At 41.8% G+C, this 26,857-nt stretch overlaps 1 protein-coding gene across 3 annotated transcripts in view; it reads right to left on the minus strand.

Moving 5' to 3' along the window:
- Positions 1–26,857, minus strand: part of BRSK2 (BR serine/threonine kinase 2) — a 302,507-nt gene that overhangs the window by 87,972 nt on the left and 187,678 nt on the right. For all 3 annotated transcript variants that reach the window (XM_062494278.1, XM_062494277.1, XM_062494276.1), the window contains exons 3-4: positions 14,826–14,911; positions 2,558–2,698 (exon numbers count right to left, since the gene is read on the minus strand). In XM_062494278.1, coding sequence (XP_062350262.1) covers positions 2,558–2,698; positions 14,826–14,911 — 227 coding nt within the window. The remainder of the gene's footprint in view (positions 1–2,557; positions 2,699–14,825; positions 14,912–26,857) is intronic.

Below are 26,857 nucleotides of genomic sequence, written 5' to 3' on the forward strand. Positions count from 1 at the left end.
TACTCCCCCATTGTTTCCAGTAAATAAAATAAAAACAGGAAGCACGTACATTTTTAAAACAACACACAGTCTCAATCTCCACACGTATTTTGCTTCCTTATCTCAGCTGCTTGTTTGAAAACACCTCTCAGAAGGAGGCAATCTCTCCACACAGTAGCAGCAGAAGCTTTTTACTGATGGGAGGGGGACTGGGGAATCCTTCCTGAATCTTCGGTCCAGGAATGCTGGTGTAACTACACATTTTGAACAGTAAATGCTGAATGTGGTTACGTGCTGTTGTTAAAGTAAGCCACGGTTATTTCACAGTGTTTTGGGATGTACAGGACGAAGATGGGACTATTATATGGGTCTGGGGACACCAGGCTATCAATCTGTTCTGCCAGCAGGCTGGAGGCACCTGCATTTAGTCATTAACCAAAGCAGAAGCCTTCATTTTTCAATGTGGTCATAACTGGATAACCTGGCTGATGAGATGATTTGTCATTTCACTGCCCCACAACAGGACAAGGTCAGGCTTCATTGCTTAGGAAAGCACATTAAGTTTTACACTCACATATATATTTATGCATGCTCTGATTTTCTGATAACTGTCCAGAATACAGCACCAAATATAACCTCACAAGAGTCTCAGAGTGACCTGGAGGCAGAGCTTATGATTTACTGCTAACTTAGCCAGCACTAGATGCTTGTCAAGTGGGAGTTAGCAAGGAAATGGGATTTACTTTCAAACGAGACTCCTGCCCACAATCCAATACATTTAACAGAGGAAAATTGATTCCTCAAGAGAGACATGCATCTGCCTAGAAAATTTCACAGTGTTAAACCTGCAGAGGTGCTTGTCTGTCTGTCTGTCAGCTTCCACCATGATCCTCACTCAGTTTATTAAAGTCTCCCAGATCCAGAGGTATCCATAACAAGTCCAAAGGACTAGCATGTATGTGCATACATGTATGCTTTAGTAGAAACTTCTATCCCAATGGAGATTCTGATTTCTCTGGAATATTCATTTGGAAGCGTACATAATTTCTCTTCAGCTGTATTTAAACATTTTTGAGTGTTGTTGGATTGGATCCCTTAAGTATTAAGCCAAGTAGAGAACAGAAACATGTATGCATGCAATCCACCAGTGGTTACACTGCCTAGTGTATGTAAAAAATAACAGGCCTACAACCTGCCAAGGATCAAGCTGGTTCTAAGGAGGTCATGATCACTCAGTGCAGTTGAATAGCAGGGAGGAAAAACTGTGGAATTCACAGAATAAAACTGGTCAGAGGTCACTGCCAACAGAGAAAACTTAGATCCTCTAGTTAGGGCATGCAACCTGCTCTTGGCTTCTCTGGGAATTTCTCTGACTATTGTAACCCTGCCTGTGTCAGGTAGGCATTATCCTCAGGACCTTCTCACCCAGATTCATCACCTTTGAACTGCCTCTTCTGCAAAGAGTATGTTGTTATACTCTTCTTATACAGTATACTCTTCTTAACATAGCCTCAAGAAAGGCTCTTCTTTCCCTTTCCATTTATTAGAAACATGCTCTCTTACTGATCACTGTTTCCTGCTGAAATGATTCAGAGATGTAGGGGGAGGGGGCTAGAAGAGCGAGTTAAATATTTAAACATCCATTTTTGCTGTGGCCATCTGGTTTGTGAGTTTTCAGCACAGAACTGGGGGTACAGAAAATCCCTGTATGGCTACTGAGAAGTAACCACACAGTGATTATGCAAATCCAGCTACTGCAGTATCTCTGAGTGGCCCTTGGCCTCCTGGAGTGGGGGATCTATGGCTGGCTGTGGCTTTGGAGAAGCAGCCGCACAGACATAATGTAAATGCTCTCCCCCACCCAATCCAAATACAAGGAGCAGCATTTGTGAGAAATGAGCAGGCAGTTATGGGTCAGTAGCTGTACAGAAACTCTTGTGCTCAGACTGACAGCAACAACTTGATTTCAGTATAATTTAAATTATCTCAACTTGCTGAAGATGAAAGAGAAATTGGTCCAATATAAAATGGCACCTGAAAGCACAGGATAAACCACACTCCATGGTTAAATAATATGATGGAGTCAGTAAGAAGATTCTTCCCTACTGGAAAGGAAATGAAAGGTAACAGGGACTCAAATGCCCAGAGGTGACTTAGTAAAGGTTACCAAAAGCCAGCAGGTTTCCAAAAACTGAAGGGAAGCATAAAATTACTTTGCCATATTTGAAGTTGTCCCAGGTTTCTTCAGGGATTTGTTTTGATATAGTGTGTGTAGTTCTTAGTAAGTGCCACAAAAAATATGGAAATTAAACTCTTTTTCCTTGGTGGTTTTGGTTTTCCTGTTTAAAGCATTCCCTGTGAATTAATTCTTCTTCAGTGAGAAATGACAGACAGACTTTTCCATGAGAAATCTGTCTGTGACTGGTACACTGTCTCACACATGGACAATAATTAAAAAAATACATCAGCACTTTACCCAATGCTTTTAGAGCTTTACAACATCAGTCACTTAAAAGTATCAAGGTTAGAGGCCTTTATTATGTAGCAGAGAACTTCCTTTGGAAATGGCTGTACTCACCATATTGAATGACTATGGCAGAAGTCTAAAGCAGAGATGATTTGTCGGAAGAACTTCCTGGCTTCTTTTGGTGTCAATCTTCCCTTTTTTACGAGATAGTCGAAGAGCTCCCCACCTGACACATGTTCTAGCACCAAATACCTAGAAAAACACAAAGCCAGGATTTTTTAAGTATATGATCACACCAACCCCCTCACACTCACACATTTATACACAAACCCTTCTCTTTATACGTAGTCAAGGGGAACACTTCCAGAAATAACAGTGGAAGGAAGAGAATTGGAATTTTGAAATCAGAAGTGATTAGTATGTTTAACGGGGGTTCTGCAAACTTCAGACCTGCCATTGTAGGATTCAGTGTTTAATGGCATAGCAAGACATAATCAGGAAGCTAAAAATTACTCCAAAGACCAGGAGGGAATAATCAGGTATGAGCTTCCACAGTAGGTCTCAAAGCTACAGTGGAGTTAAGACTCTGTACTAAGAAGCTTCAGGTCCTTTAATCAAGCTGGCAATTCTTTTGAATACAGCTGTGGCAAAACTGCAGTCAGACAGAACCACACAGATGTTAACAAACCAGAATAAATTTAGGTGAACAATGTACATTATTTAAAAACAAACAAACAAACAAACAACTACATGTGTGTGCAGCCTATATAAAAGCTTAGCTTTTGCTTCTGAACAGCAGTGATTTGCTGGAGCAGCTGCCTGGCCTTGCAACTCAGGTGAAAAATGTGGCATTGAGTGAATACATGCAGCACAAAGGGGGCCTAGGAGCAGGAGAGGAAACTCCTCATCTCATACAGCACCCCTGGCAGTCATAGAGCAAAGAGTGAAACCTTATGGAAGGAAAGGGCTTGCCATGGATGGACCATCTTGTTTTAAGGAGGGCTAATGAAAGGCAGCCAAGCAAAGGAAAACCACGTAAATCTCTAGAAATGTTGCCTACTAGTGGCAGTGACAGGTTTCCCAGGAAGTGGCAGGAATACCATCAACTGAATCCTTTAAAAACAAACAAATTTGAGTGTACTTCTCAGTCCCTGCCTCCCAACAGCACAGCAGACTATAGTGAACTGTATGTGCAGCATGATTCCTCAACCCTTTGCTTTACAGCAGAATAGTTTAGCTACCAGAATTAATCCAACTCCTCAAATTTGAGTGGACAGTGAAGAATAATTAATCCAGGATGCTGTCTTTTCTGTACCTCAAGAAGCATAATCACCAAGGAAATTTCTGAATTTGAAATGAGAAGTGGGGAAGATTAATATAAATTTGGGGTCTTAATTAGTCCTGTTTTCAATGTTGCCAAAAAGCTAGGACAGTAGAATGACTAAAAAGAAGTTGTAAGGAAAGTAAAGTTTGCTCAGTGATAATGGCATTAGCCGTGAAGTTGCACAAGTGGGACCTGAGCTCCTGGTTCATCATCATCTCCTCTGTAACTTCCATGTATCAGCTCCCAGCTACCAGAAGGAGAAAGCACGTCCCTGCCTTACAGAAAGGCAGACATTGGTATTGTCTTGCCAGCTAAATAAGTGCTAGAAGGACACTAAACAAAAAAAAAAAAAAAAAGGACAAAACAATAAAATTAAAAACTTGGGGGAATTAAAATAGTACTTTTTTGATCAAAGTCAAAGCAGTTACAAGAAACATAGTAGTATCAATTTTTTTTTTAAAATTGAAACTGGTTAAAAAAGAGGAAAATTTTGACTTGAAAATCCCATTTGGAATATGTAGGTTATCTTCTTTGCAAACAGATGAGTAGTTGCCCAACTGCCTGCTGGGTACACCCTGGCAATTTGGAGATAACTGTTTATGGACATCACATTTTTTGAGCAAGTAATTCAAACACAGAAGAAAGCTGATATGCAGCAGCCATGGGCACTGGGGTGTCTGCATTGTCAAGTCCCAGTCGTTGGTTCCTAAACCTTGGCTAACAGACAGTTTGGTAAGAAGGTTTGCTGCAGAATTCATTCTCCCTCTCATATTAGAGACAGAACTGGCTAACTATCCAATATGGCAGACCCAATTCTGGAATGGAATCTATCCTAAAATTCTCAACAGCTTGCTGTCTCACTGTGCCCAGTGAAGCTGGATACAGCAGTGCATCTTGCCCCCAAAATCCGAATTGCTAGCTGCTTTCTTTTTCTGGGAGGTATCTTAAAAGATATTTGCAGTTACAGACATATAGAACATGCTCCATACTGGCTTCAAACAGACAGTTTTTGAAAAATACAGACCCAGCATTTCTGTCACCCACAGTAGGAACTGCAAAGCAATTTATTTTCATCAACTTCATCTTATTAAAAACACTCAACAAAAATGCACTGACACTCTGTATGAAAAATAAAACAAATTGAAAGACAGGGAACATTTACAAGGTTATTCATTTTTTTGCTTGCCACCCAGAAGCACTAAATATAATAATGGAAATAAAAAGGGGAGAGCATTTGAAAAAGATTTGTGCCTATGACAAGTCAAGGGACACAGAGAAGCACAAGAGATGATGTATTCTGATCTGACAAAGCCCCCAGTGTGACATGAGTGAGAAGGATGACAAACACATTCCTCAGTGGTTGAGTGCAAGAAAGAAATGCTGTGGGAATCATTCCACAAGCACTACATGCCTAAGCCGCAGCTAGGATTTGTGAGCTCAGGTTGTTACCTGCCAGCCCTATTCCCTCTAGTACCTAGTGGGGTTTTTTAGGAGACCCCAGCTGGGAGATTTTCTGTTAAACAAGGGCATAATTCAGCATCTGCCCCCATTTCTTTGCAAGCCAACATTCTGCTGGCATGTGACCTGGCACAGTAGTAGTACAACTTATTCTTTCCAAACAGGCCGACAAGAGGAGTTAAACATTTCCGAGTGTCGCACTGGTTCTAAGCACCACTGGACAGCTACACAAACTCCACTAAGTGCTGCATATCTGTATCTACCCATCTCTGTGTGTATGAGCGTGCCTAAGCGACTCCACAGAAGGAGATAATAAACACTCTGAAAAGTCTAACAGAAAAGCAAAGGAAAGAACATTATTCCCTGGGCTGGAAAATAAGGCATATAGACACTACATCTTTCCTGAATCCATGGCACAGAAAAGAATCCAAATCTTCTGTGTTCACATCAGCATCTAAAATCCTTTACTTTGGCAAAGTGCTATAGGATTGGAAGTATGCTAATGCCACCTCTTGAAGGATCTAGGAGAAGGTAAATAACACGTAGCCTGTAGGGGAGAAAAACACTAAGAAGCATTTTCATGAGTCTGCCTTCCCTTTTATCTTTCCCAGGTATGACAGGTTTTCACTTCATTATAGTACTACTTTTCCAATTTATTCTAAGCAAGCAAGCAAGTTCTGAAAATCCCAGAACAGTAACCAGAACTTCTATTACATTTAGAGATGAAAAGCAACTGATTGGTGAATGAAGTTTTGCTTTTGTTTTTTTTTTTTTTTTATCCTGTCTATGTAAGATGGACAGCATCAGCCTTTCTTTCCATCATAAAAATGTAAGAAAACCTGCTCTATAATAGCCACTGCAAAGATGTTCAGAAAAAGGAAAGTTCCAGTCTCTGGCTGGCAGTGTGCACACTACGTGCTGTGATGATACAGACAGGACCTGTGTTAGGACTAAGGACTCTGTAAGAGCATCTAGCTCTCACATGTTGGATGCTCTGGACACACCCCAACTCTTCCAATCCTTGCATTTCACATGAGAGAAACAAGTTTTAACAAGAATTAACCTCCTGTTCTTTACTGATAGGGATCTGTGAAGCCAAGTGACTTGTCCAGGGTTACGGTCACCCAGAATTTAGAGCTGGGATTAGCACCTGTGGTCCCTTGTGCCTTTCGCTCTGTGCTGTCCCCACCACCAATTTCCCCTTTGCCTGCTAGGACACTGGAAAAGCCAGAAAACAGCAGGGTTATGCAATTCAGTATTAAGCCAAGTATAAGTTAAAAATAAAGTCTCAAATACTTTTTCCTCTCTGGATATATTCTCTAGGAGGTTGCAAATATTCTCACTTTCATACATACCAAGGTCCACATCTTGCATTATTTTATCATGTCCCTGCTACAGGCCAAGACATGAAACTAAAAATCTCTGGTTGAGTTTCAGTGCTTGAAGGAGACAAGACTTTGCTCTTTAAAAGCAAAGATGCTGAATACTAAATACAAGAATAATTCTGTTGATTGGAGAGAAGCAGAGAGATTGCATCCAGCAGCATTCTATCTATTCCCTTTGCCATTTTTCCATCTGCATCCAATCATCACCACCTTCTCAATAAAAGATTCTGAGTTCCTAACCTCAAATGACCCACTATATATCATCATAGATGCAAGCTTAGAATAATCCTAGACTTTTTTCTTTCTTTCTTTCTTTCTTTTTGGTTCATTTTATTTATTCTTTCAGGAACCAAAATAGCACATCATCAGTTTTCTTCAGCTCCTTACTGAAGGCTGTTTTTTACTGTGCTGCTTGACAGCAGCTTGGACTTCCCATTTCCAACAGTTGCTTTGTGTGGGGGATTGTACACTGCTTTGTCCCATTCTTGTCCAGTGCCAGCACAACAAGGACTTCTCCATGATTAGATAGATGGCTATTGCACTACACTCCTATCACTTAAAATGGCAAAAAAAGACACTTGATTATTTCTCTTTTCTCCTGGTGGAGTATGCCACAACGTCTTAAAAGGTGCCTTTGCCCATGCCCTAGGGAGCTTTGAGGAATAACTCAGAGAGCCCTCACAGAGGCAAGGAAGCTACCTCCAAATCAAGATTGTAACTAAAGAAACAGGCTGGCTCTGAGTAATGCCAGCAAAAATGCTGTTAAAGAAAGACTAACTGGCACAGAGAACACCAGGACCATGCACTACCAGATACTTCTGGCAAAATAACAACAAAAATACCCAAAATGCAAACAAACACACCAGTTATGATCTGTAAAGACTGAAAAGCTGTCTTTTAGCCAGTAGCAAAAATGGTGTAAAATGCTAAAACTCTTGCCAGATGGGATTGCCTGCAGCAGCCCATTAGTGAGTATGCAGCTCTTGTTTTCTCAGGACAATTTACAAGACACTAACAGCTACACCAATTATGTATTTATTATTATAAAAGTGTTAAATGGAGAGATCTCTAGATGAAAGCTCATGCTGAAACACAAAGTATTCCAGGCAAGTATTATAAATGCAAAAAAATTAGGATTACCAAGAAACATTACTCTCTAATGCTCTAGGAATGGAAGTCAATTCACACATCTTGTTTTAGTCAGGCAATAGAAGATTTGTCCATCAGTGCTTGCAATTAGCTGTCTGCTAGGGAAGCAGTTAATTTATTATTATTAAATGATATTGCATTTACATATATAAAGCACAGCTTTGTTTAACCTAAACAAGTAGGTTTTCAAGTTGGTCTCCTATGTAAGCCTGAATGTACCACTGGGTACCATCACACATCACTGGGCAATGTCCTAGAGCTTTTTCTATGCCAGAATTTGACTAGATATCCATGTGGCACTTGCCAGTTTTTAAGATGCATGGTTTCAGCCATGCACTCCAGCAAGATGCAAAACCTGCAAGATGCAAAAACTGCAAGATGCAGTTCTACAGAAAGAGATACACACAAAGACATAAAACATCAGGTGGGACTCTCCATCATAAAAACAAATAAATCTTAAGTTCTCTTCTGTCCTGATGTTTACTGTACCAACAGCTGTAAAACTCAATCTTAAGCTTTGCCACAGAATGAAACACAAACTGAAATGGCTGCACCACAAATGGTAGGGCTGGTACTGCCACAACCTTGAAGAACCATGGGCTATGTCACAAGAAACTGGCTACTCCTTTTGACCAATTAATTTGAGAGCAAAAACTACATTTCACTACATTTCACTACATTTCAAAGGGATCTGTCTTAGGGAACAACAGACTGACAAAGAGGAGCCTCTAGAAGAACAAAAGCCTGGTGACTCTCTTTCCAGGCTGCCACCCTACTTGCAAGATATCTTTCCATACATATATATGGTTGAACATATATGTGGCAAGGAAGAAGTTAAAAGTTACCCAGGCTGACATGCTCTGTAGTTGTTTGACAGCTTTTTCTCTGCACTGTTTTCTATTGATTAAATAATCTCTATCAGATATGAAGCCCCTTGTTATTGGCACAGCCTATAAATTATTCAGAAGTTATATAAATTCTTATGGCGGGCATGAATTTTTAAACCCTTATTTGGCACTGGGCCAGGAGCTCTGTATATTTCCCCCCTTTTGTCTGTGAGAAAATGTGCATGTGTTAGATTTCTGTTTTCTAAAACACAAGTTTAACTCGACTTTGCATGTTTGAATGGATATTGTATTTGATTACTGGCTACATTTGGGCATGAACAGACTGGGGCTTTTGGGGAAAAAAGGTAGCTAGAGATTATGCTGTTGCACTCTGTACCTTTGATTTATTTGGGATGAAAGGTGTTCTGAGCAGTGCCCTCATGGTGTGTAGTCATGTATGCCAAGGCACTGCAGCAGCCATCCTATATGGGCACATGATATGGAATGGATTTAGCCAGAGGGATGCTCAGCACAGGATGATGGTGCAGAGTTGAGACAACACCCATCAGGTCACTGCTGCAATTCTGTGAGTGAATATATACTTCCAGGCTTTCTTTTTCAGAGCTAAGTGGCCTTTGATGTAACAACCATGGCCCAGACACACAACACTGCCTACCAAAGTCTGAAAGAGAAGTCAGGCATGAGAATGTACTGTGGCTCTGAAGCAACATCTCACAGAATTGCTCATATCACAGAATTGCTCCACTATGGACCTGCTTTCCCCCAAGCCCAGCATCATGGCCTGGATGGTATCCAGGCACACATGTCAGGCAGTGAGCAGAGGATACAGTCAGGCTTTTGGGTAGAGCTTATTAAGACTGTGTTGCATAGAGTGTAGCATTAATTCCCACCACCAGCTCTGCAGGCCCTGCTTTGTGCCAGGCTGGCACCTGTCTTGCGAGCAGTGACACCCGCACCTCTTCCCCGGCTTCTGGCCAGCTCCTTATCTCCAGGCCCACCTGAACTCCAAAGCTCATGTGCACTGGCTCCACTCCTACCACTGACTGGCTTTCTTCTGGCTACACATGCTTGAAATTCCAGACAGTCCTAAAACAAGTCAACAGCAGAAGGAAAGGGGGTCAAAGTAGCTGGTTACAAATACTTTACTTCGTTCTAATCAAGGCTCAGGTAGAACGCTATTCTGCCTTCCAATCCTGTTTTATTTTCTTTCCCTGTATTCATAGCACCTGACATCCCACAGCCCCACTCCCAAAGTACACACCAACCACAAAACTAATTTTCAGTGCTGAGCCTTTGGAGCCACTCTGACTTTCTGAACACTCCCTCTGCCTTTAGACAGGTTTCCCTGCAGATGGATTGAATGCTAAAGTCTTGGCCTACCACTAACAAGAACACACAGAACCTGTTTTTCTCTTTTCTGCATCCTCTGGCATCTCCCAATTATTTTTTAACAAAAAACCCCAGAATTACAGGAAAACCCTGCAGGAGAGGACAGACAGCACAAAGGCCTCTGCAGACACCACCAGAGCTGTAAGTCCTTGACTCCTCCTGCCACCTGATTTTGTATGAGCCAGAAATGTGAGTTGTGCACAGCCAGGAGGACATTTTAATTTTCTTATCTGGCTCATTGTGATGTACCTTCACCTCTGAAATTAGGAGGTGGTGTGTTGTGTACATTGCAATAAGATTTGGGTACTTGCCCAGTGATAGCATTGTACTGATGAAAAATGAGAAAGGCACTTATATTTGAAAAAGGTGCTGAGGAATGCATGGCATACTTCAGAGAGCAATTGTCTGGTATCCACTCCTCCTCTCCAAACAGATTCTTGCTTAAAATGCTGATCAAACTGGATGACATAGAGATGTCAAATAAATGCTGCCATAAAATTTGGAATTTGAAATCTTAAATGTGAAGATCTGAAAATCATTCAACATAAATCTACACATATATACACAAATATCTGTATGCATCTTGACATAGAAATTTACAGATATATATATATATACACACAGACATCAATGGAAAGGGATTCAAGAAATATCACTATTATCATCTGAAATAAATGGGCACAGAGTGATCCTAGTATGTATTTTTTTCTATTTTACTTCTCACCAGCTGAAACTAAATAGTTAATCAAATGAGATCAAAACAGGTAATGCCACCCCTGCTGGGACTTCTGCAACAGAACTGTATCAGTGGGCTTTATTCCCTCTGGAGAGGGAAGTTCCATCTCCTGTGGATTGTCTGATGACCCATAGCTTGCCATGCTAACCACTCCTCCAACAGGGGACAGCTGCTTTCCTGTGATCCAAAGAAAACTGAATATACTGCATAAAACACAGTAAATAAAACTATGTGTAGGGTCAGCTCAGGAAAGACATTTTCTATACATGGCACAGAGAAAAGGGGATCATCCCCCAGCTTCACACAGTTCATCTGCAATGCAGAAATCACCAAAGGAGTGTGTCCCTCCAGTGGGTATTTCAGAACACACCAAAATTTTGTTATTATCTGTTACTGCCTTGCTCCTTCTCTTTACATGCCCCATCCTGGAAGTGTTCAAGGTCAGCTTGGGTGAGGCTCTGAGCAACCTGGTCTAATCAAAGGGTTCTCTGCCCATGGCAGGGGAGGGGTGGAACTGGATGATGTTTAAGGTCCCTTCCAATCCAGTCCATTCTGTGATGATTCTGTGATTCGTATTTCCCTAAAATTCCTGACCGTCTGCACTTCCTTAGTCAAACTGACTGGTTCACACACAAGTTTTGGTAGCCCACTGATCATTCCCCATACCAGGCTGCTTTGATTCACTTTGGTCTTTAAAAAAGGGAGGATGAACCCCCATCCTGGCTGTTTTGTCTGTTGACATTATATGATGGGACAGAGGGAGGCATTGATTGTCTATAGCTATTTCTAAATTATCTATTACAGTGGACTCCTAATCTTGCTTGAAGGCCATCAGTGTGATCATACTTCAAATATGAAATAATTCAACTGTCAGTAATATTGCTCGTTTAGCCAACACAATATGTATCTGAGGCTGTATGTCACTTACAGAGAGCCACAGTGATGCTGTGTTTTTCACCCCACAGCGAAGTCCACAGTTTTACTATTTAAGACAACTCAAAATGATGGATGAAGAGATGGAATAATAGATTTCATAGCTATCTCCACCTCTCCAATTATCTTGGCAAAAAGAATCCTACCAAAATAAACAGAAAAAGACTTCTTGGCTAACACACATATGCTAACACATTTTTATTATTATTTTTTTAAAACTCATTCTCACTGCTAAATAAACTGTGGAAAAAGGATTTGATTCAGGGTTGCATTAGGAATCTACTCAACCAAAGCCCCTTGTCACAAATTAAATCATAAACTAAAAGTCAAACATGATTTGTGAAATTAACAGTTATCGAGGAAACATTCCCCAGTGCTGCATTGTGATTAGTCTCTGGCTTCTGAAATACCACCCATAATTCATGAGCTTCTCTGAAACCATGCCACTACTGCTAGTGCTGGGATGGCATGCATGATGGAAAGGTACAGCCACAACCAGAGAGCAATCCCTTTCCTGATGCTGGTGAGAACCAGAGGTCACTGTGTCATTATTTGGGAAGGCACATGCACACATGCTTCTCAGCCCCCATGCACTTGCAACACCTCACCCCTCCACAGGCACTCTCTTCCACCTCTCAGATTTATCAAAGGCCACAGCTGTTTCTAATTTTGAACACAGAGGCTTGGCAGAAGCTCTGCATTGTGCCCTTTATTTTAAATAGCAACTAATAAAAAATGAAACTTAATTAACAGTCGTTGGTTCTTTCAGAGTCTGTCTTTCAGCAGAGGGATTCGTTGCCTTTGCAGGGGGATGCAGACAGCTTAATCTTACAGGCAGAGGAGCTACAGCACAAAGCAGACTTAGTGATTTTTAAAAGCTAAATGGTCATTGCCAAAGCTCGCTGTGGAGCCCAGTGTTTTTTAGAAGCCAGAATATTCAGATATAGCTTAAAGATACGGGATGCTTTCCTTTCCAAGGTGATTTTAATCATGAAGATGTTTTCCTGCCAATAAATACAACATGTTTTTGGAAATAATGGTGTTAAACCATTCCAACTTCTCTGAGCACCAGATATTTTTCACAAGGGAGCAAAATAGCCCCCAAGTCTTATGAGGTAATAAGGAAAGCTCTGCTTCTGGCTTCACAGGCATGCAAGAAGAAAGCTTTGGCACCTCTACAGCCCACCCCTTCGTGGCCTTTCTTCTGCAAGTATTCAAATATTGTCGCCACTGCCACCATGAGCTGTTTGCTCTGTTCATGCAAGAGCATGTACTTGTGTGCGTGTATCTAGGGTTACACAACACAGAAACCAACAACACAAACATGAACATTCCTTCTCTTTTAATCAAAAAAGGGGCCTCATCCCTCCTTTAACCTGAATACAGAGAAAATACTCTCTGTCTCTCTTTTCAGGATTAAAGGAGAACGTACTCCCTGTAAAGGCTGATTTCCCTTTGCTGCCTGTATACACACAGAGCAGGCTGTGTGGGCTCTGTCCTCATCTGTGGCAAACAAGGCTTCATGGAACCATGACCTTTTATGCCACTGAGGACAGAATATTCAGCAGGCAGCTCTGAAAACATCTGAGCCAGCTTCCACCCAGTGCCTGCACGAGCTCTTTCTGGCAACTGCATTCCACCACGGATGGCGGGCTCTGCCCCAAAGGAGGAGGGGGAATCCAAAGAAAATTACTGCCTGCTCTACTAAGCTAACCCTTAGGCAGAGAGGCCTCCCTTCTCCAAACAGGAATTCATTGCTCCAGTAACAAGACTGGATGAATAGTCCATGAGGGACTGTTACCTCCATTCAACACACTTTCTTTGGATAAACAGTCATTCCCTTCCCGTGTTGAGACACTAAAAAGAGGTTAGCAGTGGATGGTGGCTTTTAAAAACTGTTTAATCATTTTTAACCACTCTCTTCTACCTGTAATGACCTGTTAAAAAGCTGGAAATAGCAGAGTTCCCTACTGGGTCACCCTTTTCTCTTTGGAGAAAACAGATTTTTTTCCTGTTTTGCCAATAATAATGTGGCCTGTTTGTTTGACAACAGATACAACTTATTCAGTGCTCAAAATCAAGCTCAAGTGACTGTCTGTGGACAAAATCCCTGTCTGGCCCTGGTGATGATCTGGAGAAAGAAAAATCTTAAAAAACACACCTTTGCTACATAACTGTCACTGCAGAACCATCAAGGAGCTACAGTGGCCCTTAAAACCAAAATCTGTTGCTGATGGAACAAATTTAGAACACTTTTAGTGAGAGTCCAGGGTTTCAATGAAAACTTTTAGACAAAAGAGGTTATCCAGATTATCCATTCTAAGTCTGTTGCAGCTTTGATTCAAAATGATTCCAGATCTTACAGGTACAAACCTTCCTTCCCTCTTGCTGTTTTAGAGAAAACATTGGTTTGTCCTCTTCTATTTTAAGTAGGAAAAGAAACACCATGTAAATTCTTTATAGGTAAAGGCTCACTCCAAGAAAGATACTGAGGTGCTGGAGAATGTCCAGGGAAGGTCAATGAAGGTTCTAGTGCACAAGTCCTGTGAGGAGTGGCTGAAGGAGTTGGTATGTTTAGCCTGGAGAAAAGCAGGCTCGTGGGGTGGGATCTTCTCACTCTGCACAACTTGCTGAAAGGAGGCTGTAGCCAGGTGGGGGGTCAGTCTTCTGTCCCAGTTAAAAAGTGACAGGATGAGAGGAAATGGCCTTAAATTGCACCAGTGAAGGTTTGGATTGGATATTAGGAACAATTCCTTCACTGAAAGAGTGGTCAGGCATTGAAGCAAGCTGTCCAGGGAATTGGTGGAATCGTCATTCCTGGAAGCGTTCGACAAACCTGTGTATGTAGCAGGTGGGGGCATGGTGTAGTGGTGAATATGGTGGCAGTGGGTTAATGGTTGGACAATGATAAATTTTCCAACCTTAATGATTCTATGATTCTATAAAAGTACATTAAAGAATATGAGCAAAGCCAGGGAAATAATGAGTGTTCATTCCTCATCCAAATATCAAATATCACACAGACACCAGCAAAGGGTGAAAACAAACCTGTTCCATTCTTTCAGAAACGTTACCAAGTTCCAAAACCCTGATCTCCCTCCCTCCCTTTCTTCTTCCTTCCCTCTCCCTTCCTCTGGCAAAAGCCAGCAATACCTACAAATATTTTTTATTTTCGTAAACATCATGCAGCTTTAAAACGTGGGGATGTTCTATCAACTTCAGGATGGCTATTTCCCGCTCCACCTGGAAGAAATGAAAAGAAAAAGAGAAGATTAGAAATTTGGTCTTAGAATACATTAGGTATTGTCACACATTTTCTTCCCATTTGTCCATTTGTCACGCCTCTTCATATGCAGAGGATATGGAAAATTGTAACAATGTATCTTACTTAGCACTTACATAATTTAAGAAAAATTCAATTTATTCAGCCTCAGTACTCCCTGCCCTGCAGAACCAAAAACCAGCAAAATTTCAAGGTTGAAAGAGAAGTCCCAAATCTACCAAAGAAAATTAGCTGTGGGAGTTACATGACCATTCAAGGCTGTTCCTGCCTTACAATTCAAAGCCAATGACACGTCTCAAAGTACAGAAACTCTAAGATGTCACATACGACTCTCCTGACCTCCCACAGCCACAGGTATAGCTGCTTTATGAACTGCATACTCAATTAATGTTAGAAAATCCCTATCTTGAAGAACTTGCCATGCATGTGGGAGAGAAGATACACAGCAGTGTGATTTTCCAGAACTGAGGCACAGAAGGGGAAATAAATATAAGAAGTGACATAAGAAGTAGAAGCCACAACAAGAAATTAAACCAGATCACTGGAGACGCAGTGTTCAGAGCCTTAAGCGAAAGACTGTGCTTTCCCTCAATTCCCAGTCTGCCCAAGTGTGGCTACTTCCAAGAGCATGTTTTCAATGCTGAGTTAACAAGTTGTGACTAAGTCCCTGTAATTAGTGCAAGCCGTGTTCTCACCCAAAATTCCTATCATGACCACTAAGGGTATTCATTAGAGTTGGAGCCAGTGCAATTCCTCAGCTGTTAGCAAAATTGTTCTGCAGCTCAAAACCACACTGTAACTGCTCTGATTTGACCTAGGCTAATTCCAAGGGAGTTAATGTAGCACTGTGGAGACTTTGGATATGTGAAATAAACTCTGCAACAAGATTCAGTCTAAGCATTTGTACAGTCGAGCATGCCAAATTTCAAGGAATCCACAAAGGCAGGAAAAAGACCTAAAGAAGCAAACAAGGACAACCAGGTAGGATTTTTTCCAGTCCTTTAAATAACTGATTGTCCTGGAGCTGCTATACTGACAAACAAACCATGAACAAACTACAAAACCATCCCTTAATGTCTCCCCTGCAGGGATCAGATGAGTAATTAGGAACTTGCCCCAGTACATCTTAGTTCTTCATGTCCTTTAACTTTCTGAGAGAACATCCTCTGCTAAGCCTGAACACAGACAACTTTACCTGCATGACAGTAAGATACTCTGCAGGAAATTAGAAAGTGGTAGTTTGCAGCACTGGGCAGAGGAGGATTTTCCAGCCTGTTGCTTATCACCCCAGATCTCTCTTCTTTTACAGCACCACATAAAAACAGAAAAAGCAACTTTTGCACTACATCATCCTTAGCCTTCCTTACATACCAGGATGGAAGAAAGTATTTTTGTACATGTGCCAATCTCAGTCTTTCAAAGACACTTATTCCTCTCTGCAGAGTCAAAAGTCATCTGAGAGATTCCACTTCCACACTTGGGATCTCTGAAAATAGCTCCTTCAGAGAAGTGGGGAATGCATTTAAACATGTATGTACGCAGTTCAGCACTGCCACAACTGCTAGGAATTCAGTGATACACAGTGCTTGATGGTGACAGCTTTGTGGGTGTTAACTTATGACCAGCACTCTGATGAAAGCTACTTATACAAACAGGAAACAAAAGCTGGGTAGATTTCAACTGTTCATCTATTTTACCACAGACCCAAAGGGTAGCTAGTTTATTCCATTTTTGTCTCCTCTTCATAAAGACCTGTTACTCTTCTCTCTTACAAGATATGCACTGATACTTGCAGAGGGCTTGTTCAACCCTATAATTGATAAAAGTTGGATTTGCTTCAAAAATGAGGAAAAACAAAACAGAAGAAGCGCCCACTCTCACAACACTCTTCCAGCAGTACTGAGATTCACCATCAGCAACATGTACTGCAGCTGCTCAGAAACTGCAACTCCAACGAAGTTCCTTTTGGATGGGGAAGAACAGGTATTTTATGAAGAATGTGACCAGTGCACCAGCTATGACAAGGATAATCCAACCCCAATCTTCCTCCTGGGGATATCCTGCCTATGAAAAATAAAATTCCCTGCAGATGGGCTGTGCAACTGCATTGGTGATTCACTTCAGAGAAACCTCTCGGTTGGTTCAGTGGCAATATAAGTTCAGATCGAGTGATGGATGGCAGCATCCAGTCAGGGTCCTGCTTGGTCCTAAAGCATGAGAAGAGGCAGTGACTTATGACTACTGCTTGGAGGAGGGAATTCAGCTACAGCACCGTGTGACCTATGTTTGGTAACAGACAATCAGAATAGAAAGGCAACATCTACTTATGACCTACAGATTTACTCTAGGAACCAACTGAAAAGAATTAACCCAAGTTGCTTTTCTTTCATCATAAGTGTGCGAGCGTAGAAAGTTCTGTGCATATTTTTAAATTCCTGGGAACTAAATCCTAAGAGAAAATACAGTTTTGGAGGTCTCAATTTCAAGCCAGGTATGTAGAGAGCATCTGTCTTGATGTGCCTGGCAGCATTTGACTGCAGTGTGTTCAGTTCAGTGGCGTGTTGTCTGCACCACTCAGCTTTCCACAGTCTGCTACCTCTTCTATCTGTAAACCAAGGACAAAACTGATCTACTCATCTCAAGTAAGACTTTCAAGTAATGCCCTTCAGTGAAAGGGCATTTATGAAGGAAAAATGTCATTACTGTACTTCTCGTAATAATGACACTAATGGTTATATTACTTTAGGATCTAGAGATTCCCAGTTCTCTAAACAGCAGTCTGATACAGCTCATCCTCAAAAAATCCTATAGCAGGGTCCTGCCTCTTTTCCCTTTTAAAGCAAAACAAGAGTTAAGAGAAATATGCAACAGAGCACCTTCTCAGAATTACTACTGCAGTCAGTACTGATGGGTGAGTCTCCTGGATCCTGTTAATTTTTTATATCCCTAAAAGCAGCCAGTAATTGATCCTGGTTGGACACAGACTGTAGATCTCAATAGCGATGTCCCTGACGCACAGCTCAGGAAGACCTAGCAGCCATCATGTCACTAGGAAAGGAGAGGTATCTGAACTCACTGGCAAAACAAGAGAGGCCTGAAATAGCATTCAGCTTTGCCTTCTTCCCCAGAGCTTTGCCAGCCCCTGGCATGCTTTTTTGCGCAGCCCTGTGTTTGTGAGCCATGGAATGCCATCCAGCTCCGAGCTGGCAAGGACAGGGGAGAGGAGAAGCCCTGCAGGGGTGTTTGCTTTAATGCACACGCAATTATCAGAAAGCAGGGCAAGCTCAGAATAGCCTGTCTAGGGAGGCTCAGAGCCTGTGATAAAGAGGAAACATAGAGAAACATTTGCCTAATGGTTAAAAGAGAAAGGAATAAAGCAAAGCTTTTTTGTTGCACAAACACTTTTTTGTTGCACGAACACATCACAGGATCCCAACTAAAGCTAGGGTTGCCTCATGCCATGGTGGGACTGTACCTTGAAACTGGGAGAAACAGCTGTGAAAGGCTGTGCAGGGCAAGCAGAGACACATTGGTAATAGAAGTTCTAAAAATCTGTGCAGGAGGCTGATTTGACAGGATGCTCCAGTGATTCAGTTAATGACAAAGTGCAGCACAGGGGCAACGTGACCCTTAGAAGAATCACGTAATACTTTGCAACCCTCTCCTCCATCTCTACTTCACTGTCATTCTCCCCTAGAGGAAATCACATCTCTCTGGTTCAAGTCCATCTTGTCAGCAAATTTGCACTGGCAACAAGCATTCTGCTCTCTTGCCTTTTCAGTCAGGCAAACAGGGTGTTAATTCACTTAGAAGGCCAGGTCAGGGGAGCCTGATAGCTTGTCTCAGTGAAGAAGTTTCCTTTTCTCTTGCATTCATTCTAGCTCAGTAACTATTGGGTCACTCCTGACCTGTTGGCTTCTTAAACAAATGAGGCTCACAGGTGTCTCATATTACCAGGCTGTATTTTAATCTACCAAACCTGTGTAAGTACTCTGCAACAACCATTGCTAGAAGTTTCTTAAAGTACACCTATATGCAAAAAAGCTGGGGGACAGCAGATGACATTTCTCCTTGGAAACTTTGAAGCTCACCAGCAGCACACCAGAAAGCCCTCTCTTTCTCCATTAGCAACAGTAGCTCCCATATGGCTCAAAATGCTGATTTGAGAAGGAATTCCGGAGCTGCAGTAATGGTGAAGGGCAGCAAAGCCTTGCAGGATGCAAACGTTATGCTGTTTTCCCTACTCACAGAGCAAAATGGTGCAAGGAGGGACGGCGTGGTAGGTTTTCTTGTGAAAGTCAAGCTCTCTCTAATGCTGACCCTACTTTGAGATAACTAATGAAACAGTTTTCAGAACTCATGGCTGTCCCTCAGTTACAAGAAACTCATCCACGACATAACCTTTTCTGAATTCACAATTTTCTACATTCAGAATGAACTTCAAAGGATGCAGAGACTTGGCTGCTTATCCAACTCCTCAGGCTAGAACTCAGGTTGGAAGTCTTGCACCAGAGCATCTACTTTCTCCAATGTCTGGCCTGCTGTGCAGTAATTTGCATTTCCAGGATGAGGGCACAGAAAGCAGAGTAAATCACTCTGGTATTTCACTGAGTTGAAGTGGCAAAACCAAAGGCATCTCATAGGAAGGAACAAATATTAGGTTCTCTGAAAAGCCCATGTTCCTGCCATAGCAGAAATATCACACCAAAACACCTGGGGTCTTTTTAATTTGGTACTTATACTTTCATGTTATGTGGGACTGAAAGTTAAAAATGGTCAAAAATGCCTGGCTTTGGTGAAGACTGTCTAGGTCACCTCTTCACTCTTGCCCATAAGGACAAAAAAAGGCTACTCCTGAAATCAGAAGAGAGAAGCATTAAAGCAGAAATGGCTTTATACAACAAGTAACTGCAGGCCCATTATGCCCTGTAGGGTCATCACTGCTGTGATGGGACATCATTCCTCCAAACAGATTAAGCCATTACCAGATCTAAGCAATACCAAAACATCTAATGCATTATATCAGTTGCATCCACAATTTCTATGGGAGCATAAATAGAGTTGAAGTGGAAAAAATACCAGGGTTTAAATGATTAAAGTATCTTCCTCTGTAGGTCTGAATTTGGTTGAGTTTTTACTTAAAATGACCTTTCATTATCTTTGTCCAAAACCTATTCAGCAGTCTATTATGAATGCAAATGGAGAACCGTGGAAGTTGTGCATCTGTGGGGAGTATTTCTTGCTGCTATCGTAGCCATTAACCTCACATTTCTGCATATACTGAGCCAGATTCAAAATGTATTGAAATCAACAAAAGACATCAATTGACTTAAGTGGGATTTGAATCAGACCTTCTAATGATCATTAAGTGGTATCCAGAAGAAATCTTCTATTACACAATTTTGACTAATTAAATGTTGTAACATGAATTCAGGTTTTCTGTTAAGTACTTACAAGAAGATTTTACAAAAAGTAGATAAATGAGGGGGAAAACTAGACTTAGGTCTCCATAGAATCAGACAGCTAGACAATGATTTACAAAATACTTACAACAAACTGACAAAATTACTAGAAAGCTGAGCAAATCCCTCATTTTACTGAGGGCTCTACTATGGGCTCATTCCACCACAATTTTTGTTTGCATGTGTGATTATCAAAGCTATTTTCCCATAAATGAAAACAAAAATAGGTATGTGTGAGAAGCGAGATGCATATTTGATTTTAAAATTTGCATGTGCAGACTTCTATGCCATGAAGCTTTAGAAGGGAAATTTACTTTCCACAAACTAGAATTATACCAAAATGTCAGTTTCTGCTTGTCTTTTTCCATAGTTCCGTCAAAACAGCAACTCTTAAAGCTCCACTGAATTTCAAAATTTAGCATTAAGTTTGAGTGTATGAAGTTGACTGGACAGATACTGTGTTAATTTTCCTGTAAATCCCTTCTGTTGTTGCCAATGCACCTCCATAACAGATTCATAGCCTGGCCCGACACATAGATTCCAAGGTCTTGAAGGGACAGATCCTACAGGTTATCCAGTAATGGAAAATCCTACCCAGGAACGTCATGGTTTAACTCTGTAGTTAACACCCATCGTGTTCCTCAGGGCTCTGCCATCAGCTCCTGAGTAAATATGGCACTTTGACTTATCTGCAGCGTATTCTGCTTTAAGAAGCATCAGGGCTTCATGCAAGAGACACTGATGGGAGCTGACAAGGAGTGGATTTATTCATTCAGCACTTGAGATGATCTGCTGCCCGGTGGTACACAGCTAACGAGTGACTGACACACAAGTCTCTGCCAGCAGTCAGCAGAATAGACCCCTTTCACTGGAAGGCAAATAGCCTCCCTGTGCCTCCTGTCACCTTCAGTGAGTGCCACATCCTGGCTGCCATCGCTGAGTAGTGCAGGACACAGGACACAAACCTGCAGCCACTCTACAAGAGAAATAACCTGACCTTTGACTTGCCTTTCTTTTTCCCTCCTTATCCTGGTTTTTAATGTTAATGTACACAGTGCTTTCTATAACTCATGTGCACCCAGCCTGGCATTTATGAGAAACCCACCATCCCCATGCATCAGCCACAGCAAAGTCTGTGTAAACACTGGTAACCACTGTTCCAAAGCAGCACACTCCGTCCCTGTCATGTGCACAGCCCTCCTCGCCATGCTACATCTATAGTGCTCACCCCAGTGTAGAGCTGTAAGAATAGTTACCCCTAGCAAGGCACAGAATCAAAGAATCACAGAATAACCTGGGTTGGAATGAACATTAAGTCCAGCTCCTGGCCCTGCACAGGACTCTCCAAGAGTCACACCATGTCTCTGAGAGTATTGTCCAAATGCTTTTTGAACTCTGTCAGGCGTGGTGCTGTGACTACTTCCCTGGGCAGCCTGTATAAAAATGTATGCTGGGCTCATTTCAGGAGTGTATATGGCCCTGTGCAGGAAAGGAGTGCAATTCATAAGTAATTATCCCCAGAGAAGTTACTTCTGAAGAGAGAAAGTGCAGCCATGAACATTTAATGCCTTGTGGGCTGCTATGTTAAGCTACATAAAAACAGTCGTAAGCTGTAAAATTAAGGAGTACGGAGAGTTCAGCTTCAAGTAATACAGGTGCAGAACTTGTATTATTTGAGACATCACAAATTTAATATGGGCAATATCAAACGTAACACTGGAGTGCTGGAGCCAGAGAATGTATGGAAAATGCAGAATATGCTGAATTAAAGAAATATGGGCAAGCACAAAGGAGTCAGTATAGAGAACAGAACAGCAAAATGTTCTGCCAAAAAACATAGTGCAGAACTTCTGAGAGCATTGGTTGAGGATATGATAAGACAGAGGGTTTCCCAAAAGCATCTAGGAATGGGACTGAGACAGTGAAGTGATGCTGACTGTACCATGGACTGGATCCTTGAGGGAGTCCACCGTCAATAGGAAGAGAAATTTAAAAGCACAGTTTTGGAAAAGCTTCAAAGGATGACTTCTCTACCATTTCCAGTGTGTCTCAGCTAGCCTCTTTCTCCTTCTTCTTATTCCCCATTAGTCACACTGGCCTCGTTTAGCTCTTTGGCATCCTCTTACACAAATGTCCTTTACATTTTCTGTAATACTCTTCCAGAAGCAGTCAGTGGGATTGCTGCTATTTCCTTCTCTCTCTTTTTTAAATGGCCATCTCTGGTTCCCTAAGAAGAACCAAGGCAGGTGACAAATGCTCCAGGAGAGGGCAGAACAGCTGGAGCTCTGCAGAGATGAGAGGCAGAAGCCAGACTGCATCCCTGCCCTGCCCTTCTCCACAACAAGCTTAACAACATCATTGATTTCCAAGAGTGGAAAACAGATAATATGATTTTTGTTATTCTGCTATAAACTCCTGTCATTCACTTTTGGTTGCCCCTCAGTTCTTTAGATAGATATTTTTATGTATTTGTCTATTAGGATCTCATTTCAGTTGAATCAATAAACTTAGTGAGATACTAACAGATGATGCCTAGTAGGGATTCTCCGGCCCAGTAGTCCCTCACAGCTGGCAGTGGCAGAAGCAGAAGATGAACCAACCCACAGCTCACCCCTTTGTTTCCAAAATATGGTGTTGAAGCACAATTGCACCTCCCAGAGGGACACTATCCCAGACAAACAGCAGCATGGAGCTCATCCAGGAATTGGGAAAAGGCCAAAGGCAACAGTTATTCACAGAGTTCATATTTGCACTTTGCTTTGCAGTAAAGAGGGACCCTTGAGGGGAGGCCTGGCAGCTGCAGGTAGAGGCATCAACAGCTGATTTCCTGCCAAACTGTGGAGCCAGTGGCTGGCTACTCAGGGACAACAAGCAACCCTCCAGCCCAGTTCTTCTGCCCCAGCAGGTCACCAATGGTGTCTATCATCCTGCAGCATAAATAGCAGCTCCCACCTCACGTGCACCAGCTCTACGTTGGTACTTCCATGTCCATTCCATCTTAGGGACACTGATCCCAAGAACTATGTACTCTTATCTGTGACAAGAAATCAGACTGCTTTGTCCGTAATTCTGCTCCCAGTGTGTCTCTCTAGTGACACGACCATACCTGGTGTATCTCTGTAATGACACAAACCAGTGCTTCAGTTCCAGACATCCCTGCCCACTCATCTGGATGTGGGATTATAACTTTTTCTTGGAGACCCACCTCAGCCACAGGCATGCTTTTTCGTATCTTGCAAAATGGGGCTGAACAGCATGGGAAATCAGCAATAACCTCTTAATATCTTCATCTCTGGGCTACATGTTTGGATGTTGCCAACAGCAAATGAGCTCAAAGCCTGCTCTCTCAGCTCTGGTGACTCACACAACAAAATTAGTGGCCTCAGCAACAGCTCCAGGTCAGGATTAAACTACTGGTGGACAGTTAAATAAATGGCTGTCACAAAAACTTCCCCTCCCTCACCTACTGCACCTCAGTTTGGAGAAAAGGCAGAAGCTTTCAAGATGATCCTAGCCCTGACACAGCAGCTTTGTGCATGGTCTCTGTCACTTCTTCCATCACATCAGGGATACAGCAAAGACAGCAGCACTGTCTGGGAGTTTTCCATTGGGGTTTAATCTTCAAAAGAATGACTAATAAGGCAGGAATTGAAGTACAAAGTAAGAGGCAGAAAGAAAGAGGAAATAAAATTGCCTATTGTGCCTCGATCTTGAGGCTGGCTGTGCTCACTCCCTGCCTCTCCTCAGGTTCAGCCTGCAACAGAAGACATTACAGCAAACTGTACTCCTCTCAGTGAAGACAACATCTTCCTCTGTTTTGTACAAGCAACAGAAGCTGCAGAAAATTAGCCCATTGCTGCCATCAGCAACCAGGATCTCTCACAGCTGGGAGTTAAGAGATCAAAGACAGCAACGAAGGAACATTTTGTTTCTCAGTTATTTTATCTCTACTCTTCTCATATCCTTCTCATCACACACCAGTCCCTTATTGCTGGAGGTGCTGATGACATCTTGCAGACTATCAACATCAATATCAGGATCAAGAAGCCCCTTGGCAAGTAAGGTTTACAAACAACATTGTAAAGACAGTCTCTTGAGCATCTCAAAACAAGTGATGGGGATAAGCTAAGTCATTCCTTCTCCTCATTGTCTGAACCTACTTAGGAAATAAGGATTTAAGACACCTCTGGCCATATTCAGCATATGCTCTGGCACTGAGTACAATATTTTTTCACATCTTCATTATGTTTTCCAGTACATTATTCAGTCAGGTCAGACTTTCAGAAGTACTTGGCATTGGCCTATCTCCTTATCTCAAAGTTCATGAGACTCTTTCTACCAAGTGAGACCAGAACCGGCCAGTAATGATTAGCAAATTCCATCTTTAAGTTCTAGGTCTCTAGAAATAGGTCTTGTAATATGAGGTCTGCCTTTCTATTTATGAATCTGCACCTCCAACATTTCTTCTCAGATCCTGCAGCATTTCAGAGCTGTTCTGGGTTCTGATGGTGAATCCTTCACCATACTAAGCCACAGCCAAACATATTCCCTACCCTAAAATAGGTCCTTTTTTCCACATAGTGACAATCCCTTCTGCAGTATGGTCTTGAATTACTTGTGCTACTCCAAAACAACCTATATTGCTATGACAAGTGTTGTACTGCAGTGCAGATGCACCCACCAACACAGCATTATTGCATAGAGATCAGGGAGAGCAATGAAATTAAGGCATTTTACATTTGAGAAGGTGGTATTTTTATTATCTCTGAAGAAGTTGTGCTTGTGCATCTTCAAAAGAATCAACTTAGGTGCTGTTATTTGAGTGTCTTCCCATTCCTTTGTATCTGTCCTATGTATCACATCTAACATAGAATTCACAGCTATTTGGCTTTTGATGAAGAGCAAAGACAGGATGCAACACTTTGGTATGTCAGGTGACAATGCATCACTAAAGAAAGTGCTAATGACTCAAAAATTACATAGCTAAAGCAACAGGAAAGTTCCAACGTTTAGCAAATTAGCTTATTTCTCTGAAGACTTGGGTGGACATGCTTATTCCAGTTATTCCGGAAAGTGGCAGAGAATGTATTCAAAAAAAAAAAAAAGAATTTGAAAACTGGGGTTCACTTAAATCATACCACCTTAGGCCTGTACACCTTGGGATGCTTTGGCACATATATAGGCATCCTGCTTTCACAATCTAATTCAAACTCCCTTGCACTTGCCAAATACTTAAAAACCACTTATATGTGCAGGCTGAAAAGTGCTCACAAACAATTTGCTGAGAAGATGGCAGGCTAAATTTGAAACCAGCAATATTTGAAATGGACAGCTGGTCTAGATGTAACCCCCCACACCCCAACTTTTCAGTGTTTTCGTCAAGAGATCATATTCATCAGTCAGCTGAACCTTGTTCCCAGATGTCTGGAATATGTGAAAAACAACCTGTGAATCGGGGAGTTTTCCAGTAGTCAGCTTTATGGTCACAACAGAATTTTGGAATGAAAAGGCAAAGGATGCTGTTCATGTCATCCTCTCTCTACAGAAAGGAAAACCAATTACCTCTCTTTACAGGAGACATAATTAGCTCCCTTCTTTCCAGTGGAGAAAGCCGTTTCCCCAAGCTTATACTGCCTCCCACACAAACACAGGACAGACAAAAATGCAACCAAAATCTTGCTGAGGCGGATGCCATGCTGAGGAAACCCAGCAGTAACCTCAGATATGAGGAAACAGTGCCTGTGCTGTGAGGTTCACAGGTTGAATCCTCGCTTATGCAAACGTATTTGTGAGGAAAGCAGCACAGAGATGTTCTCCTTGCACCATACAGAACTCAGAGTATCAGCAGCTGGTAAGGAATGGTGGTGATTTTAGGAGGCCATCCCTCTTCCCTGCAGAGACCTACATAACCATTAAACAGAGTTTTTCCCTTCCTTGATAACAGTCTTACTCCATCTCAAGTGGACAACATGAGGGTTAGCCACAGTTTTGTCCTGTCCTTTGGTATTATTCTTCTGCCCACGTTTCGGTATTTAGAGTAGGGCAATGTTACACATCCAAACTGGGAGCCTGTTCTTTATTTTAGAGTGCATTCCTTATGCTACCACAGAAGCCACATAAAAACCACCACATTCTGTAAATCCTAGAGACTGTGATAACCCTATTTTTTTTAACTATTCCTCCTCTGGTTTTGCATTCTTATTCTTGCTAACATTTCCAAATTGTTAACCACTTTTTTCCTAAGGCAAGAGTGATTTTCTTAGCAATTTTTCACACATTTTCCATGTTCCCTTCAGGATGTCTGGAGACTTGGAACTTGTAGAAAATATTTTACTTCCATTTCAAGAAAGTCTTTGAAGTGCATGCTTAGTCTACATTATGACCGTATAGCAACAAAAGCAATAAAAGACAGAGAAATGATGAAATAAAGTGAGAAAAAAAATC

This window comes from Cinclus cinclus, chromosome 6 (genome assembly GCF_963662255.1).
Source record: "Cinclus cinclus chromosome 6, bCinCin1.1, whole genome shotgun sequence".
Lineage (NCBI taxonomy): Eukaryota > Metazoa > Chordata > Aves > Passeriformes > Cinclidae > Cinclus > Cinclus cinclus.